General features: G+C 37.5%; 3 protein-coding genes across 3 annotated transcripts; 1 reads left to right on the top strand and 2 right to left on the bottom strand.

Annotated features, from left to right (window-relative positions):
- Positions 1-35: 35 nt before the first annotated feature.
- LOC113324201 (inorganic phosphate transporter 1-11-like) lies at positions 36-2058 on the top strand. The gene is made up of 2 exons (XM_026572524.1): positions 36-82; positions 783-2058. The coding sequence occupies exons 1-2, from the start codon at positions 36-38 to the stop codon at positions 2056-2058; spliced, it is 1323 nt and encodes a 440-aa protein (XP_026428309.1).
- A 257-nt stretch (positions 2059-2315) lies between these two features.
- LOC113323567 (serine/threonine-protein kinase STN8, chloroplastic-like) lies at positions 2316-4839 on the bottom strand. The gene is made up of 4 exons (XM_026571888.1): positions 4225-4839; positions 3939-4112; positions 3388-3792; positions 2316-3156 (listed from the first exon to the last, which is right to left on the bottom strand). The coding sequence occupies exons 1-4, from the start codon at positions 4810-4812 to the stop codon at positions 2809-2811; spliced, it is 1515 nt and encodes a 504-aa protein (XP_026427673.1). The 5' UTR covers positions 4813-4839; the 3' UTR covers positions 2316-2808.
- Positions 4840-5073: 234 nt separating this feature from the next.
- On the bottom strand, positions 5074-8785 carry LOC113323568 (serine/threonine-protein kinase AtPK2/AtPK19-like). The gene is made up of 7 exons (XM_026571889.1): positions 8632-8785; positions 7105-8048; positions 6575-6657; positions 6372-6492; positions 6074-6247; positions 5696-5803; positions 5074-5593 (listed from the first exon to the last, which is right to left on the bottom strand). The coding sequence occupies exons 2-7, from the start codon at positions 7765-7767 to the stop codon at positions 5288-5290; spliced, it is 1455 nt and encodes a 484-aa protein (XP_026427674.1). The 5' UTR covers positions 7768-8048; positions 8632-8785; the 3' UTR covers positions 5074-5287.
- Positions 8786-17297: the final 8512 nt, after the last annotated feature.

The raw sequence follows: 17297 nt of genomic DNA, 5'->3' as shown, positions 1-17297 counted from the left end.
TTTTCCCCATTGTCCTATATAGAAAGTAAAATAAAATGTGGAGGTTCTTTGTTAATCACTGTAATGAGGATTTCTGGTACAAGTAATGCAATAAATAACTCAAGAGAGATGCCAAAATCAAAATTCAGAACCAATCGTAAAATCCAAGTCTAAATTATTTACTGAGAAAACCAAAGGGCATCTATCAACATATTCTTTTCTGTAAAGCTGTGTCAACATGAACAAAATGGAGTTGTGATGGCAACTGCAACACGCCAATACCGATGCAATTTTGGAAGCTGTACATATCATGGAGAAGAAGACTTATTTCCACTTTTCCAGAATTTTCAATTTTTTTTACTCATGAACATGACAAAAATTTTGGTTCGATGAATACGAATTCTAGTTATAGCCTCAAGGTAACACTTGAATAAGTTAAAAGCCAAATGCAGCACTTCAAGTCTAGGAAGTCTTTGTGTTTTGTCAAGTGCCAGACTCGTTATGCAGTGGTTTAGTCAGGGCTTGGCTGTGATAACATATTAGAATACGGACATCCAACTCACAACCAATTGGCTTTGAGTTGGATGCCCGTATTCTAACTTGGTATCAGAGCAGGCTATTTGTGTCGAGTCAGTTGACCGTACCTTTACTCTGCGTCACCCGATTTAATTGTCCACGTGTTTGTAAGATCCGCCGAGGCTACACGTGAGGGGGCGTGTTGAGATTATTAGTCCCACATTGTCTGGGTTTATAAGATCCTGCGGTTTATAATCCTTTGGGCCTCTCCATGCTCACCGCACCAGAAGCGTGGAATCTCTCTGTTTCTTCCGGTTCTGGCTAGGCTTTGGCATTGGAGGGGATTATCCTCTCTCGGCTGTCATAATGTCAGAGTATGCTAATCAGAAAACTAGAGGAGCTTTCATAGCCGCGGTTTTTGCCATAGGAGTTGGAATCTTGGTTGCCGGTCTTGTTGCAATGATCGTATCCGCGGCGTTCTTGCATGCATTCCCAGCGCCAGATTATCTAACGAACCGTGTTTTATCAACTCAGCCCGAGGGAGATTTTGTTTGGAGAATTGTACTCATGTTCGGGGCTGTACCAGCTATGATGACGTACTATTTGCGAATGAAGATGCCTGAAACTGCAAGGTTCACTGCCTTGGTCGCTGGAGATCACAGGAAAGCCGCATCAGACATGGCAAGAGTACTAGACCGAAACATACAGGATGATGAAGAGCCTTACAAAGTTGCATCAAAACCTGAGTCTTCGTATGGATTATTTTCTGGAGAATTCATGAGAAGGCATGGACTTCATTTGATTGGAACTTCTACTACTTGGTTCTTGCTGGACATTGCCTTCTATAGCTTGAATCTGACACAGAAGGATGTTTTCCCGTCCATCGGTTTGTTGAAGAAGGGATCGACCATGAATGCCATTGAAGAGGTCTTTAAAATCTCCAGAGCGATGTTTCTAGTCGCGCTCTTTGCCACTGTCCCTGGTTACTGGTTCACAGTTTTTTTCATTGACAAGATTGGACGTTACCTAATCCAACTGGGAGGGTTCCTTATGATGTCCATTTTCATGGCAATAATGGGTATTCGGTACTCGGACCTGAGAGGAGAAAAGGACAAGTGCCCCAAAGATTCAACAAGTGACTACTGTGGTGGAAACAAGATAGCATTTGCCATTCTCTCCGGATTGGCATTCTTCTTTGCGAACTTCGGACCCAACAGTACTACCTTCATTGTCCCGGCAGAGCTTTTTCCAGCAAGATTTAGATCAACATGTCACGGAATCTCAGCAGCGGCAGGAAAAGCTGGTGCGATAATAGGTGCATTTATTGTGCAAGGTTATACTTTAGATGGTAACTCGAAAAAGATCAGAAAAGCAATCATAGGGTTGGCAGTTGTCAATCTGCTAGGATTTTTCTGCTCTTTCATGGTTCCAGAAACAAATGGCCGATCACTCGAGGAAATTTCAGGAGAAGATAAGGATTTTGGTGGAGGTGGTGCTGCAGTAACTGATGAGAAGGTAAAAGACTCCAGTACAGACACTTACCATGCTGGTAATTCAGTATAGTTCTTATGGAACTGATTCAAATGCTCCGGCATTCTGCCAACTTTGTGAATGTCTTTTGACGATCAAAAGACACCAGTTTAGTTCATTCCATATGTTATTAGTAGTGAAACAGGTCGTACAGTGTGGTTGTGTTTGATTTGGGTTTAAAATTGTTGTTTCCTCTAAATTGTAACAGCTTAAGGTTCATAATGCAAAATAATATTGTGATTTGATGCATGAGAGAAAAAGAGCACGTATCCGAAGAACACCTTTATATATGCGATAATCAAATTAAGATAAGTACAAAGCAATGAGATAATCAACAGGGAATACATACATCATAGCATATTTCATCAATGCAAGTACATTCCAGGAAGAAGAAAAATCTCTTGTCCTGCTGTATATTAGTATCCGATTGTCTGTTTATCTACATTTATATAAGGGTGAATGGATTCTTAATGCTCAATAGAAGGGACATTCCTCGGTAAACAAAGGCAAGTCTATTTATCATGCCAGGAACTTTTTGAGTTTAAAGTTCCTGGCCGCGAGTGAAAATATTTGTTAAGCTTCCATGAGTTCAAAGAACAGCTCTATGTAAATAATGGTGAAGTCGAGGTCGTACCATTGAGGCAGCTTGATGCAAATTGTGCGGATGCTGATAGCAGGAAATCTTTAACCATTGCACTGAACAGGTCCTGACAGAAGATGATGTGCTTGTCTAAAATGCCTTGAAATTTCTAAGCAATTTGCTGCTTTCTCAAGCTTATATTGCTACTTGCTCAAGCTTAGTTTTGAAAGGACAGAAGCAGCCTGGTCACCTCCCAACAAGAAGTAAGGATGCCTTAAAGCTGCAGAAGCTGATAACCTCCCTCTTCTAAGGAAACCTCTTTCTGAGATAAGCTTAGTAGCCAGGTCCCATCCCCTACCAGAGTCAAGATCGAGAAGCCGAAAATCAGGCCTTAACCTAGTAACTTCCCTCCATTTCTTCAAGTCATATCCAGCGGCCTTTATTTCTGTATTGAAATTCTTTAATCCAGCTGAGGATCTTAAACTAGGGATAGCCATTTGCAAGAGTGTAATTCCAGCAGAGTACATGTCGAACAGATCTGGACTGTTGAGCTGCACCAACCATGAAAAAACCAGCTTAAGTACAATGGACGCTAAGCCAAAAACTGAAAATGCATGCAACTTCAGAGAAACACTGAACACACGGATTCTTTTCCTTTTCAGATTTTTGTTTGTGAAAATGACCAAACCAAAGCCGTCTTTGGTAAGCCTAGACAGAGTTTCACAACAAAGTCGACTAGCATAGTGAGTGGTGCATACTCCAGGAAGGTTGAGAAACTATACCTGCCAAACGATAGGAGAAAGTAAAGCTGCTATTGGCTCTGGAGGAGGCTTTGGTGTTTCCTCAGGAAGCACATACAATTCAGGAGGACAAAAATCTGGATCAAGCAAGGTACGATCAGGAACATAGTTCTTGCCAATCCTGAGGTCTGTGGCTGCACCAAAATCGATGAGCTTGATCTGCCCCTTTCTTGTCACAACCAAGTTAGCTGGTTTAACGTCACGGTGAACTATTCCCGTGTCGTGTATCTTCTTCAAAGACGTTATTATCTGACGCAATATTTGCTTAATAATCAAAGCATTCCGTTCATTTGATTCTAGTCCGTTTAAGACACGCCCAAACATAACTGATTCCAAGTTCAAAGGGAAGCTACGATCTTTCATGTAATCCGCTAGATTTTGATCTCCCTGTAAAATGTACTTCCCTAAGTAAGCTCACATCTCCAAATACACACATAATGTTGAACAGCAATGACACTTTAAGAAAATATTGTAGCTGAACTAGACAAAATGCGAGAGATCCTAATAGGCTAATACAGTGATAGACACTATACCTCAAATTTCCAGACAAGCCATTTGCCACCCTTAATGAATTGTGAGTTTGTTTTATCAGCAACGAAACTACCGAGGAACTCAGCACATGTTTCAGGAGCTGCTCTTGACAACCTATAGTTGAACCACTCCTCATACTCACCACATTCCTCTGCCCCCTGAGTACCAACTTTTACCTGTTTCGAATTCATACATACAAATCCTCTATTATAATTTTCATCAGAACTTAAAGAAGAAAGACCCCAAGTCAAATGAAAATAAGAACAATGGTTCTAAGAAAGGTGTTACCTTTTTCAAAATAACTTTTTCCTTGAACCTTCCATCCAACTCCAATGCTCTTCCTCTTTTCTGTACACGATCTTCAACACTTACATTTTTGGGTACAATTACACCTGAGTAAACAATTCCAAAAGAGCCTTCACCTATTCGATCCCCGACAATAAAATCTGTTCTTTTATAGTTTCTCCTCCCTAAAAGACTGTCAAAACCAATTTGTAGAGGAGCTAGAATATAAGCATCAATAGCACCAATAAGAACACCAGGTCTAGCAGTTAAGTACAACCATATCAGTCCACCAAAAATCAGAATAACCCATTTCTCTATCTCCGGTAATCCATCAAAAACACCCTCAAATTTCAGAAATCCAGACTTCAAAAATGGAAATTGAGTCAATGATTTATCAATTTGAAGAGTAGTATCTCTCAGTAAATCTTCTGAAATCTCTCCCAGAAATGCATTGCAGATAATGGTTTTTCTTGCAGAAAGATTTGTAAAGGAAATGTGATTCCTCGGTATGGGTATTGATGGACAAAGCCATGAGAGTCTTGGGTTTTGCTTCTGGTAAGTTGTAGTTGGAGAAAGCAGGGAAGAAGCCATACTGTGTTAAACAGGAAACTGGTGTTTGTTGATGCACTGTTTTTTTAAAGATGGAATTTTTTTCAAATTGTCAGCAGAGGTTGCACTTTTGCCACGTGTCAATCCTAGGTTTATCCATGAAGTGGCTATTTCATGTGTGGAGACAATTGATGGACCGTGTTCTTCAGCTCAACTCTGGATTAGACTTTGACACTGCTATATACAATCCACCTTATCTCTAAGGTCTATCCAACTTTATTACTTCAATGAACAAAATGCAAGTGAAAAAACACTGAGAGGATTTCATTGATGGTTTAAAGATTACACAGACGAGCAGGAAGGCAAGGGATAAAAGAGATTCCCGTAACCTGCCTTGCAACATGATCTGAAATCTAGGTAGATATTAAACAACAACAGTTTACGGATTCAAAATAAGTACATTGGAAGCTACATGTATCATCCAGCAAAGGTTGGGATGAGAATGATGGGGTGTATCCTAGTTGAAAGAGCCATTCTTTTGAAAAAAATGAGTCGCAGCAGGCTTCACATAAGTGAAGTCTTTGAAGTACATCTCATTTGGTTTTGGGCTGGCAGCTGGAGAATCTAACAGAGGCATCTTTGTCCAGCACTCATCAAAATTGGCGATGCAGTGTTGACTGGCAACTTCAGGGAGGAAACTAGGTTGGATTTCTCGGGCCTCCAATTTCCTCCAGTTGACTGACTTGAACCACTTGTGACGCTTTATCTCCTCACTCCCTCCGGGACCACTTCCGAGGCGCTTGTTCGCCTCTTTCTGCAGTAACTGATTCGGGAAAAACAGAACCACACATGAATAGAATCAGATATTCGGCAAATAGGTTATAGATAGTAAAGAAACACAAAACATAACGCAACAAAGACTCACCCCTTTCAGCAAGGAATGTACTTCACTGGTCAAAAATCCAGGCAGCTTCATCTTATCCTTTATTATCTTCTGTTGAATCTTGTCCCGGCCACCACCACAGAAAGGCGCCTGCAAGGTTGTAAACAGCGAAATTCAGATATAAGAGAGACGGATCTTACCCCAATATTTTAAAGTACCTCAATAAAAATTCCATCTAAAGGGGAACCACAATCAAAGGTGAAACATAACATATGCGTAACACCTAAATCCTGATTAAAGCACCTTCAGTGCCAAGCTGTGCTACTAATCAACCCAAGTATCACGTGGAATAACATGGACTAATGCACTAGATACAGAAAGCTTACAGGAACACATAAAAGTATACATAAGAACAATCACCTTCCCAGTTAGCATTTCAAACAACAAAATTCCGACGCTCCACCAGTCTGCAGCCTTGTCGTGACCTTTACCAAGAACAATTTCTGGGGCCATGTATTCTAAAGTTCCACACATGGAGTTTGATCTTGTATTCTCTTCAAATTGTTTAGCCAGACCGAAATCAGTTAACATAACCTAGTATCCAAGGACAATTGAAACCTCAGTGAGGAGCGATAATACAAGTCTTAGGTATAGACAAAAAGGATGAGAGAGATACGCATGCGTTTACGTGTGTGTGTGTGAGAGAGAGAGAGCTTACATGACCATCTGCATCAAGAAGAATGTTTTCTGGTTTGAGATCCCTATGCATTATTCCATTGGCATGAAGGTGAGAAACAGCCAAAACAATTTCAGCAGCATATATACGAGCCAAGTCCTCTCTGTACAAATTCAATTGTTAATTATTTAAACCCTTAGGCATCATCATAAACACCTAAAAGCGAACCAATCAAAAATATATACCTGAAGAGCCCATGGCGGTACAGTTGAAAAAACAGATGTCCTCCATTCACAAAATCAAGAACAAGATACAGTCTATACTTAGTCTGCATGACAGATGAAACAAACCTTAATCACCGAAAATGTAGGAAATGCTCAATAAAATTTCTACGTTAATATGACAGCAATAGCAGCGAGCATAGACTTCAATGCAGTTCGGAAATTTTCAACTAGTGAATCACTTAGAGAGACTCCAACTCTATTTCTTTCAAAGTCTCCAGGGTCTTCTGAAATTGTTTAGGCGAGCAAAATTCCCTAGAAAAGTAAATATCTACATTGAAGACCTATAGGAACTTCAAAGACTGATATCGCACAATAACACAGGATGGTTCAAAGACTACTATGTAAATTCCCTCATTTCTTCTGCACCCATTTTCTCATCAAAAGCTACACCCTCTATCATATTAAAAAACTCATTTGACATTGCAAAAATTTAACCCATGACATGTTTGTAAAAATGATTCCAAAAAGGGAATGATTATCAGAGCCAGTACCTGAAAAGAGTATCTGAGTTGCACAATGAAAGGGTGATCAACTTTTGTTAGAATATCCCTCTCAGCTTTCATGTATTCCCCGTGATTCTTCTCCATGATTTTATCCTTACGCATAACCTTCATTGCATATATTTCAGATGTACCTTTCTTTCGCACTTGAAATACTTTTGCAAATGCACCTTGCCCAACTACCTTCATGAGCTCAAAATCCTCAAGTCCGACACCCTTGACATCACTAGGGTCACAGTCAACACTTTCAATTGGTTCCTCTAAAACATCCTCGTTAACAGAAGTTTCGTCAAATTCTCCCAATGGTTCCCCACTAAGACACTCTTCAAAATTCAATGACTCCTCCACGTCATGTAAAGTTAGCTTGTTAAGCTTCAGTGAATGACTAACACATGATGATGGCCCCACAAATGAACGTGATCGGCAATAAATAACCTCTGGATCATCGTAAACTAACTCGGTCCCATCCATTGGGAATACTGAATTCTCAGAAATTATTTCGATTGAGTCTTGAGTTGGTGCAGCGCCAAATACATCATCAAAGTCAAACTCATCATACTCAGAGTGGACAACATCAGGAGGACCAAAAGGAATAAGCAATTGATCCAGGAAGGTGCGAGTCTTTGTCGGAATGGGGATTTGGGAGGTAACCATCTCTCTCCAGATAAATGAAACCAACAACTATAGACGTGGGTTCAAAAATCAGGTAATTCTATAAATGGTTTTATCCAAAAGACTCCAAGATGCGAACAAATGAAGGACTTCTATCAACAGCCTTGAATAAATGGAAGTTCACAAATGCAATTCGTGCACCGAGAAATTGAGAGAGTAGGCAGATCAAAACCCAGCAGAGGAAGTCGTTCTTGTTTCCCGATTCACAGGAAACAGCGGATGCCACAATATTTCTTGAATTCATGAAGATGCAGTTGTCAAAGCTGGAGAAATAAACAATACAAATAAGAATACAAAAATAACTTGAAGATAAATACAATCCAAATATATAAACTCTAAGAACACCAAAACACACAAACATAACATCACACAGTATCGCATAAAATATGCAAAAATATTTCAATCTGAAAATATGACTGTGGCGAAAACCCTAACTTTCGGGAAATAATATCATCACTATCACATAAGCAATTAGAAAAACTAGAATTGGAAAAAAGCGTTGAACTTTTAGACAATTATGCAAAAAGAAGAAAACACTATCTAAGGATATGTGATTTCAGCTTTCTACCTACTTCAAAATAATCACATGTGAAATTTTAATGCCTAAAACAAAACTATTTGCTTAATTTCATGATTCAACCAAAAAGGACCAACCTTTATACAAATCTATCAACAATTCTAAAACAACAAAAAAAAAGCTCTCAATCAAAAACGGCAAAATAAAATTCAATCAAATGATAAAAATCAATACAAACCTATCAAGCTAACAAGAGACGAGAAGGATTTCAGGTATACATATGATTGAGAAAATAGAATATTAAATTAAATATGATAAATTGCACTTACGTTTGAAGGTTGGAGAAGGAAGCACACAAGCAAAGGGGGATGAATGGAGGTTTTCTCAGATCTCTTTCAACACGATTCCCTTTTTACGATTTAGCTCCGCCACATACACAAGGTTTAGAATAAATTTCGGTAACCACTACTTACTACGTGGCAGATGGAGATTCGTAGATTAGATTTATTTTGATGGATAGGGAGGGGTCTATTTTGGGTATTCCGAATCCCAATGGGAAGATGCCAATTGGTAACAGAGGATTCTGCTAATTTCATTGGGTATATGCTAATCAGATGTGGCCCATGTTTTAGTTGGATTATGGACACAGGAGTCAAAGTTTTGACCAAGGGCCAGCAAACACCCAACCGTATGGGGGCAGAACCATGATAAAAGGGTTGAAAATAGAGACTAGCAGGGGTTAGTCCCCGAGTGAGTTGGTGGGAGTTGAGTGTATTTTGAATTTTGGGGATTTCGAGAGAGTTTGGTGTTTTTGAGTTCATGGAGTTTGAGAGAGGTTATTACAAGTTTACAACCACTAACCCCAATGTCTTGTCACAAAGCATATTTTCAGTCATACATTCTACTCATCCTAATTAATCAATGTGTGCTATGCTGTAGAGAATCCTATTGCAGATTTCAATGCTTTAGCCAGAGCAAACTTAGTAGCCTGATGACCCATACAAAATTAAAAGTGTTTCAGGAAAATCAGAACTGTACTTAGCAGATTCTACCATAAAATAAAATGTTCACACATGTTTATTAACTGGTGCACATAGCAATGGGCATCACTTTCATATGTTCTTAGTTGAAAGTTGAAACACTAATTAGAAGAGTTCTGACGGGAGTGAATATATTTGAAGATTTAACTTGCAAAAAACTAAAATGCTTGAAGTCCAAAGCATTAAGAGTTTCAAACCTACAGTTGATCAAATATCAAAAGACTAAAAAAAACAACGAGTAGTTCAAAACGTTTTGTCAACAAACGTCAAAACAAAATAACACAGTAAAACTATTATTGCTTATGTTACTGGTTTCATAAGCAATAACTTGATGACTATTCACGATCCTGGAATTGGCTGGCTTTGGTTTACAGAGCCAAGAAATTGGACAAAGTAATGTGTTGTTTCGATGGGATTGCTGATGATTACAGAAATTGGAAATGTGTTGTTGTAAATGGAAGTGCAGCTCACTGCAGTTGAGGAAGAACAAGCAGTAGGAGATGTAGCTCACTGCAGTCAGCTCGTAGTCAGTTTTACTGTCTAGAACCGTAGCAGACAGTATGCAGCGGTTTGGTAGACAGTTTTGCAGTCATTTTTTGAAGCCTGGAACTGTTGCAGACAATGTTGCAGTCAGTTTTGTAGCCTGGAAAGCCAGTTCCCATCAATGCAGTGGTATTGCAGGTGCAAGGCTAGATAATATTGCAGTCAGTTCTGTTTCAGTTTCTTCGCCGCAGATGCAAGGCTGGAATTTGAATTGAGCACAGAGTTACAACGGAGGATGCAATGAAGTGGTTCTAGGCTAAATTTTTTTTAGTACTAAGCTTGGAACTGGATCTGCAGTATTCAGTACTAACAATTTTGGCCTTTTTTAATTCTTGACAGACTTATCTCACATAGTACAAAATCGGTAATTATTGTTACTAATAAATCATTCAAACTCTCAATCCACATACTTCAAAACTAGATTACTTGAATGTGCATAAGAAATTTCCATGGTGTAGTTAAGCACATCGTCACACACAACAGACGGAAACATACATTACTGCCAGTACATATAAACAAAACAATCAAAATCACCCAAGTCAAAATCACCTCTAAACAAAACAATCACTACTGCCAGTGCATATAAAACCCATATCCTATCAAAATTTCTATTGGCAGACTTTTCCTAACAGTCATGGACAAAAAAAGTCAGAAGATTAAAAGTAAAAAAGAAATACCCAGATACAGCATGTACACAGATCTACATATAACGGTAATCACAAGCAAAAGTAAAAAGAAATACCCATCAAATCATGGTGATTAAAGAAATAAAAAAGATGAAAAAGCATACCTTAGCGTTTCCTCTTCTTTCTCTAATGTTTTTCTCTGACCAAACTTCCTCCCAAATCTCTACTCTTCTGAGAGATTTGTGTACAGGCAAAAATACACTATCAACTCTCCAGAACTCCCCAAAACAACCAACTCCCTATTATTCTAGGGTTTTACCATTAACATGAAGTTTAAGAGTTTTTTTTCAAACTCTCCCACGACTAATGGGTTTTTCTAGGGAGTTTGGGAAACTCTTCTGAACTCTCCCACGACTAACCGGGATTTTGAGAGACTCCTTCGAACTCCCTCACGACTAACGCGAAAAAACCAAACTACACCCAACTCCCCCAACTCCCTTGAGGACTAACACCTTCTAGATTAGATCTTTTTTTTTCTTTCTCCACGAAAAGACGATAAATCCTCATGATACATATTGATTGATCTGATTCTCCGGACCTGAGGATCATTAACTGTTACAAGGTTGCGGCAGTTTTTAATATAAAGATTATGTAAAACAACTAAAAGTCCTTCACCTATCCAATTGTGTTGGATGGCATTAAGATTAAAAAAAATTGTTATATTTGCTGCCTTTCTAATATTGAATCTGGAAATCAAAATAAAAGCAGTAGCTTTGAAGTTAATACAAGTTTATGTTATCTTCAAAGTCTTCACTAACGTTATAACGATGTTCTCCAGCTTTAGCATATCTTACCATCAGCAACTTTAAAGTAGGTTGTGAATCACTTTGAAAGGTGATGTTGTATCCACTCCATTCAGTTGCCCACCGGAAGGCAGCTTTAACACCCTTTTCTTCCAGTTGTTCCCTGGTTATGCAGTCTGCAAAAGATCTTCTTGCCTCAATTTTGTTTCCTATAAAGTCCATCAAAGTTAATCCAATTCCACGGGTATTTGTTGGAGCATGCATAGTCAGGGCAATAGACATTCTCATACTCAGGTATGTAATATATTTGTCAGGTTCTCTGTCCATAATTTGAAGAGTTTCATCATGCATAAGATCATAAAAAAGTGTTTGCATTATGTTGAAACCTGGTCTGCTAACAGTCAATATATTGTTGATAAATTGAACTATCTGTTTTGCTGTGTAGGCACTATTTTGTTTCTTTTTTTGAAATGTGATTTCGCACGTTGCTTTCCATATATGCATATAACAATACTACATAAATCTGGCCGTTCTAATATGATGTCTCCTTTTGTTTTTATCATGAAACCAATCAGTCAACCATTCATGAAAACAAGTTTTTCTACCAGTTACATAATTTATGTCAAAATTTAGGTGCATCCATACCTGAATTGCAAAATTGCAGTTGAGAAAAAGATGAGATAAGGATTCTTCATTCTCACTACAAAGATTGCATTTAGTATTAATGTTAGGGAGAATCGCAACTACTCTCATACCTGTTGATAAGATTGAATTTGCTGCTTTCCATATGAAAAGCTTGATGGATGGAGTTACTTTCAAATTCCATATCTTGCCCCGTCACTTCCATTTCCATTACTATTATTATTACTATTTACTGAATTATACTTTGACTTCATTGTGAAATTACCTTTTTTCTCCAAGTTCCAGTGAGCAATGTCTTCTAAATCATTTACAGGGATAGGCATATCTAGAATTATATTAACTGGACTATCATCAAAGCAAATTTTTAGTTTGTCTTCATCCCATTTTTTGTTTATTGTGAAAAGATGACATACGTTTTTCAAGTTTGTTGTACCTGTTGTTGGTTTATGCAGAGGAGCAACGGTGTTTGGGATCCATTGATCTTCCCAAATATCAATAAGTTTCCCATTTCCTATCTCCCATGTACAATGTTTGTTAATCTGTTCAACTCCCGTAAAAATCCCTTTCCATACCCAACTGTCTCCATCTTTTGGTTTAGGTTTAATATGTAAAATATCACAATTTGGATAATATTTTGCTTTTAATATTTTTTCCCCTAAAAAATCTTGTTTTTCTTTTATGCCTAAACCACCTTCTTATATTTTGTATGCCTTTTTTACCATTTGTATTCTTTCCATTTTCATCCTTTCCCCACCAATAATTTCTTTGAAGATTAGAGAAAGTTTTACAGATTTTTTTTTGGAATTTTAAAGCAGTTCATTTGGTACACTGCAAGAGAGGATGTTACATTCCTAACCAAAACTGTTCTTCCATCATTGTTTACATTGCTACGGTTCCAGCCTTTTAAACGTATGGTCATGTTTTTGATTAGGGGTTCAAGTTTTTAACTTTTGATCTGTCAGTAAATAGCGGAGATCCTAAGTATCTATCATTTAGAGGAATCGAGTTTACTCCTAGTATTTGTTTGACTCTGCTTATTTTATCTGGATAAGTTTTAGGACTAAAGAAAACTCCCGATTTACTAAGGTTTATTAGTTGTCCATAATTTGTTCCAAAGTCTGTAAACAGAAATACCAGTTTGTGACAGGTTTTTATATCAGCTTTGCAAAAAGAAAGAGATTATATGATCGATCAAATGGGTTATACATGGGGTGCACCTTCCGGCCGCTCTCATTGGCCCAAATAATCCAAACTGGTTCCGGTTTTCACTTTTTTTTTCTTCGTTTTCAGCAATCTTATGAAGGCAATGGTGTCTCGAGAAGATTCAGTAATGGAGGTATATTTTGTGAGAAAGTAGCCGACGAAACTCAACTTTCCGATTATCATAGTGTAACCCAAGAAGTACATAAACCAATCTGAGAACTTTGAGATGATGTGCCAGATACAAAAAGTGTGTTTGGTATTCAACAGTTCCGTGGAAATTGCATCTTTCAGCCACATATTTTGGTCAGTCAAGATTCCCTCTCATAAATCCCAAAAATGCTTGTGAAAAATACAAGTAGCAAAAATGCTTACCATCTTCAATATTTTATACTGCGGGTAGGGATTATTGCTGAGTTTAGAGATCACGCGGGAATAAAGCAAAATATGCAAAGAAAACTCCGGAAAATAAATCTAAAAATGGGGTCATATGGTGAATCACATGCTGCTAATGTTCTTACACCTTATGATTTCAGTAAGCTCCAAGAAGAGCTTGTTTTAGATCCACAATACGGATCATTCCAGATAGAGGAAGGCTGTTTTCATGTGAGGCACCACAGCCAGATAGACGGAGGGTGCAAAGTAATTTGGGTCCCCGGGAAGACCCAAGAAGATGCAGTTGCCATCAGTTTGACTTTTCTGGCAATGTTTGTAGACATGTGTTTTCGTGTCCTCTCAACAAATAACTGCTTTAACATTTCGTACCAATATCTGCCCAATCGTTGGCGTATTTTCAGCCTATCTTCTTCAATTAAATCTTATCTATCTAATTCAGATGTGGAACATGGAGAGAAATTTCAGATGTAGCAGTCTATGGTATTATGTAGCATTAAGGAATTTCCTAGATCGTTACCCAATCTGAAATAATATTGAGGAAATACATGGGTAATTGCGGTGCTTAAATAAAGAAAAAGGGCAATTTGATGCAGCAAGGTACAGGTCTCAGGGAGCACTCACAACATGGCCTTATTGAGACAACTATTATCATTTTGAGTCGCTGTAATGCAGCTGGTTGTTATGTATCTTCTTGTGCGTCTATATGATACTACTATGATTTGTTAGAAAATCATACCAACTGTGAAACCTAGTTCCATGTATATAAAGTACTGTCAAGGTTTCACACTGTCCAGTTCACACTAAATTAGAATTTTCTACAAGAACAAGAAACTGAATTCTCAATGTTATTGTATGTGAGTGATGCAGGGATATATTGTCCTCTTTTAGGGTTGTTGTACAACTAGGAATATTCACATTTTTAGGGTCATTTTCATTCATTTGCTTATTTAGTCTAGGGATTCTTTATTTAGTTTTATCCTTTTATGATAAATAGGCGGGTAGGTCTTCTTTAGAGAACATATTTTTATTGTATTTTCATACGATTATAATTTATTGATTATTGAAGCGTAATGGGTTTTTAACCTAGACTCAATTATCTGTGTTCTTATTATTATCAATCCTATATTCTATTTGATTATTTTTGTTCTATTTGTCCTAGTTTACTGTTTTAGTTTCTAGAAGTGCATCGATTAGCGCTAGAAACAGAGACAGACCATCAAACCCTAGTTTCTACAATGGTAGGTAGAGATAAAGGTGGTGGTCGAGGTAATGGATACATAGATTCTACTGAATCAAGAACCTTGATTAAGGTCATGGTACGACAGAAGTTGTTGCAACATGGACGCGTGAAAGTTCGAATGGAGATACCGGAGAGCCGTCGCAATCCTTTAGATTCCCTATAATATTTTTGGTACCAAATGGATATTCAAGAAAAATTCTGATGAATTTGTCACCATTGTCAGAAACAAAGCAAGACTTGTCGTTCAAGGATATTCACAGATTGAAAGTATCGATTTTGACCAAACCTTTGCTCCTGTGGCACACTTTGAGTCAACCAGTCTGTTATTAGCTCATGCTTATTTTCTTAAGGTTAAGCTGTTTCAAATGGACATAAAATCCACGTTCCTAAATAGAAATTTAAAGGAAGAGGTCTATGTCGCTCCACCTAAGGAATTTGAAAATCCTGAATTCCTAGATCATGTCCTTAAGCTCACCAAGACATTATATGGGTTAAAACAAGCATTTCGTGCCTAGTTCGAAAAACTAACTATTTCTCTTCTTAGGAAAGGTTTTTCGAGAGGTGGAGATGATAAAATATTGTTTACCAAATGGAGTGGGAAAGAGGTTGTCATTGCTCAAGTTTATGTGGATAATATCATCTATGAATCAACATTTGAGAAACTTGCAAAAGATTTTCAAGTCTCTCTTGGTAAGGAGTTTGAGATGAGCTATGTTGGTGAATTAAATTTCTTTTGGGGATTACAGATTCAACAATATAAGGATGAAATTTACTTATCTCAAGAAAAATATGCTAAGGATCTTGTGACAAGGTTCGGTCTTGATAAGTCAACTCCAAAACTAACTCCTATACCCACCACTAGTAAACTACATCGATATTAGAAAGGAGTAAATGTGGATCAAAAACTTTATCGATTTATCTTTGGAAGCCTTTTATATCTTACATATACTATACCTGACATTGCTTTTAGTGTTGGTTGTTTTATTAGATTTCAGGCTAATCCTGGACAGACGAGGGTACCCAAATACACTACAATCTTTAAATTATCCACCTATAAGTCCTCTTACCGAAAGTGATTGTCTATGGACAAAATCGAGACAATACTACAAATTGGTATTCACACTTTGTGTGATCGTCTATGAATACAAGATCGAGACAATACAACAACAAAGTGTGATTACTTGATAATAGGTTCGGACTTAACCAAACACAATAGGATTACTATCAAGTAAATAGGAATTAACGTTTGTGTATTTTACTTCTAATTATAATAAAATAATTATAATTGCGGAAATAGAAAAGTACAAGACACAACAAGATTTTGTTAACGAGGAAACCACAAATGTAGAAAAACCCCGGGACCTTTACCAGAATTTAATAATCTCAGGATTAAGCCGTTATACAAAATCTAAACCAACTTCGTATGGTTGAGACCAAGCAACCAAACCTATAGTTCACCTAGTTCCGTCTGATATGCCTGCGCCTCCAACTTGCAATAAGTCACGCACTTGGAACAATTCCTTTGGTTCGTATTCCAAACAGTAAAGGAACAACAAATCTGTTCGGTAACAACTCTTTTCAATCAAGTGATATGAGTTCGACAAAAGGCTCTTCCGTTTATCCCAATAAACTCCTTTGTCAGGTCCTTAGATCTATCTTATAAAAACTACCAAAGTAATTGTCAAGACTTTGCAATCAATACTTTTAAACACAAAGAATTGTATTGATGCCTATCTACTCAACTAATCAATCAAATCTATCACAAAGATAAATCGATCATAGTTGGATCCTTTTCAGCCGAAACAAGTATTGTGCACACCAAAGATTATGTACCCAAATCAAAAATATTCTTCGTCTTCAAATCTTCTTGAAACTTCAATAAACACCTGCACATAATCAACTTGAATCTCTTGTGATCGATCACACGCAGAACGGAGGCTGTTAACAATGGATTATCACAAGACATCTTTTGATTTACAAACAGTCTAAAGATCCCCGTCGAAACTTCTATCCAGTTTGAGTGAATCTTATATCAGAAGAGAAGATTTTCAATCCAAAGAAGTCTTTAAACCGAGCGGCTGTAAGAGATTTTGCCTAATTAAGTTACTTTCCTCTTCGAATAGGCGGCTCCACCAGTAACAACACAAGTAGGTAATTTTGCTGGCTCTGAGGATTAGTTTGCTCGAAATGCAAACCTTGATATTTATAGACCAAGGAAGTTTGGACACCAAGGAATTTCCAAAACCGAAAATATTCTCAAGATATGCAATATATTTCCAAATTCGGTTTCCATAATTCCTGGAAATGCTTTGTCCAAATATTGACCGAAAATCTCTTAGAAAATCTCCAACTAGTAAATGCACATTACTAATTTTTATTTTCTAATGATATGCAAAACTAACAACCTTAATTAAAATATTCTTAATTTATTTCGATCCGGGATTCTCCTTTAGCTATTAAGGAATATTTTTGAACAATAAAAGATAAGCGTTACTGCACATGTTC

This window comes from Papaver somniferum, chromosome 11 (assembly GCF_003573695.1).
Source record: "Papaver somniferum cultivar HN1 chromosome 11, ASM357369v1, whole genome shotgun sequence".
NCBI classification, from domain to species: Eukaryota; Viridiplantae; Streptophyta; class Magnoliopsida; order Ranunculales; family Papaveraceae; genus Papaver; species Papaver somniferum.
The sequence above is the reverse complement of the archived record's forward strand: the minus strand, read 5'-3'. Positions and strand labels throughout refer to the sequence as shown.

Excerpts from the sequence above, each read along its gene's own strand:
- LOC113324201 (XM_026572524.1), top strand. The coding sequence starts at position 36 with ATGTGGAGGTTCTTTGTTAATCACTGTAATGAGGATTTCTGGTACAA. Across the intron at positions 83-782 it reads AATGAGGATTTCTGGTACAA|AAGCGTGGAATCTCTCTGTT; the intron begins GTAATGCAATAA and ends TCACCGCACCAG.
- LOC113323567 (XM_026571888.1), bottom strand. The coding sequence starts at position 4,812 with ATGGCTTCTTCCCTGCTTTCTCCAACTACAACTTACCAGAAGCAAAAC. Across the intron at positions 4,113-4,224 it reads AAAAAGTTATTTTGAAAAAG|GTAAAAGTTGGTACTCAGGG; the intron begins GTAACACCTTTC and ends AATTCGAAACAG. Across the intron at positions 3,157-3,387 it reads TTTCTCCTATCGTTTGGCAG|CTCAACAGTCCAGATCTGTT; the intron begins GTATAGTTTCTC and ends TGGTTGGTGCAG.
- LOC113323568 (XM_026571889.1), bottom strand. The coding sequence starts at position 7,767 with ATGGTTACCTCCCAAATCCCCATTCCGACAAAGACTCGCACCTTCCTG. Across the intron at positions 5,804-6,073 it reads TTGAAATGCTAACTGGGAAG|GCGCCTTTCTGTGGTGGTGG; the intron begins GTGATTGTTCTT and ends ACAACCTTGCAG. Across the intron at positions 5,594-5,695 it reads TACATTCCTTGCTGAAAGGG|TTACTGCAGAAAGAGGCGAA; the intron begins GTGAGTCTTTGT and ends TTCCCGAATCAG.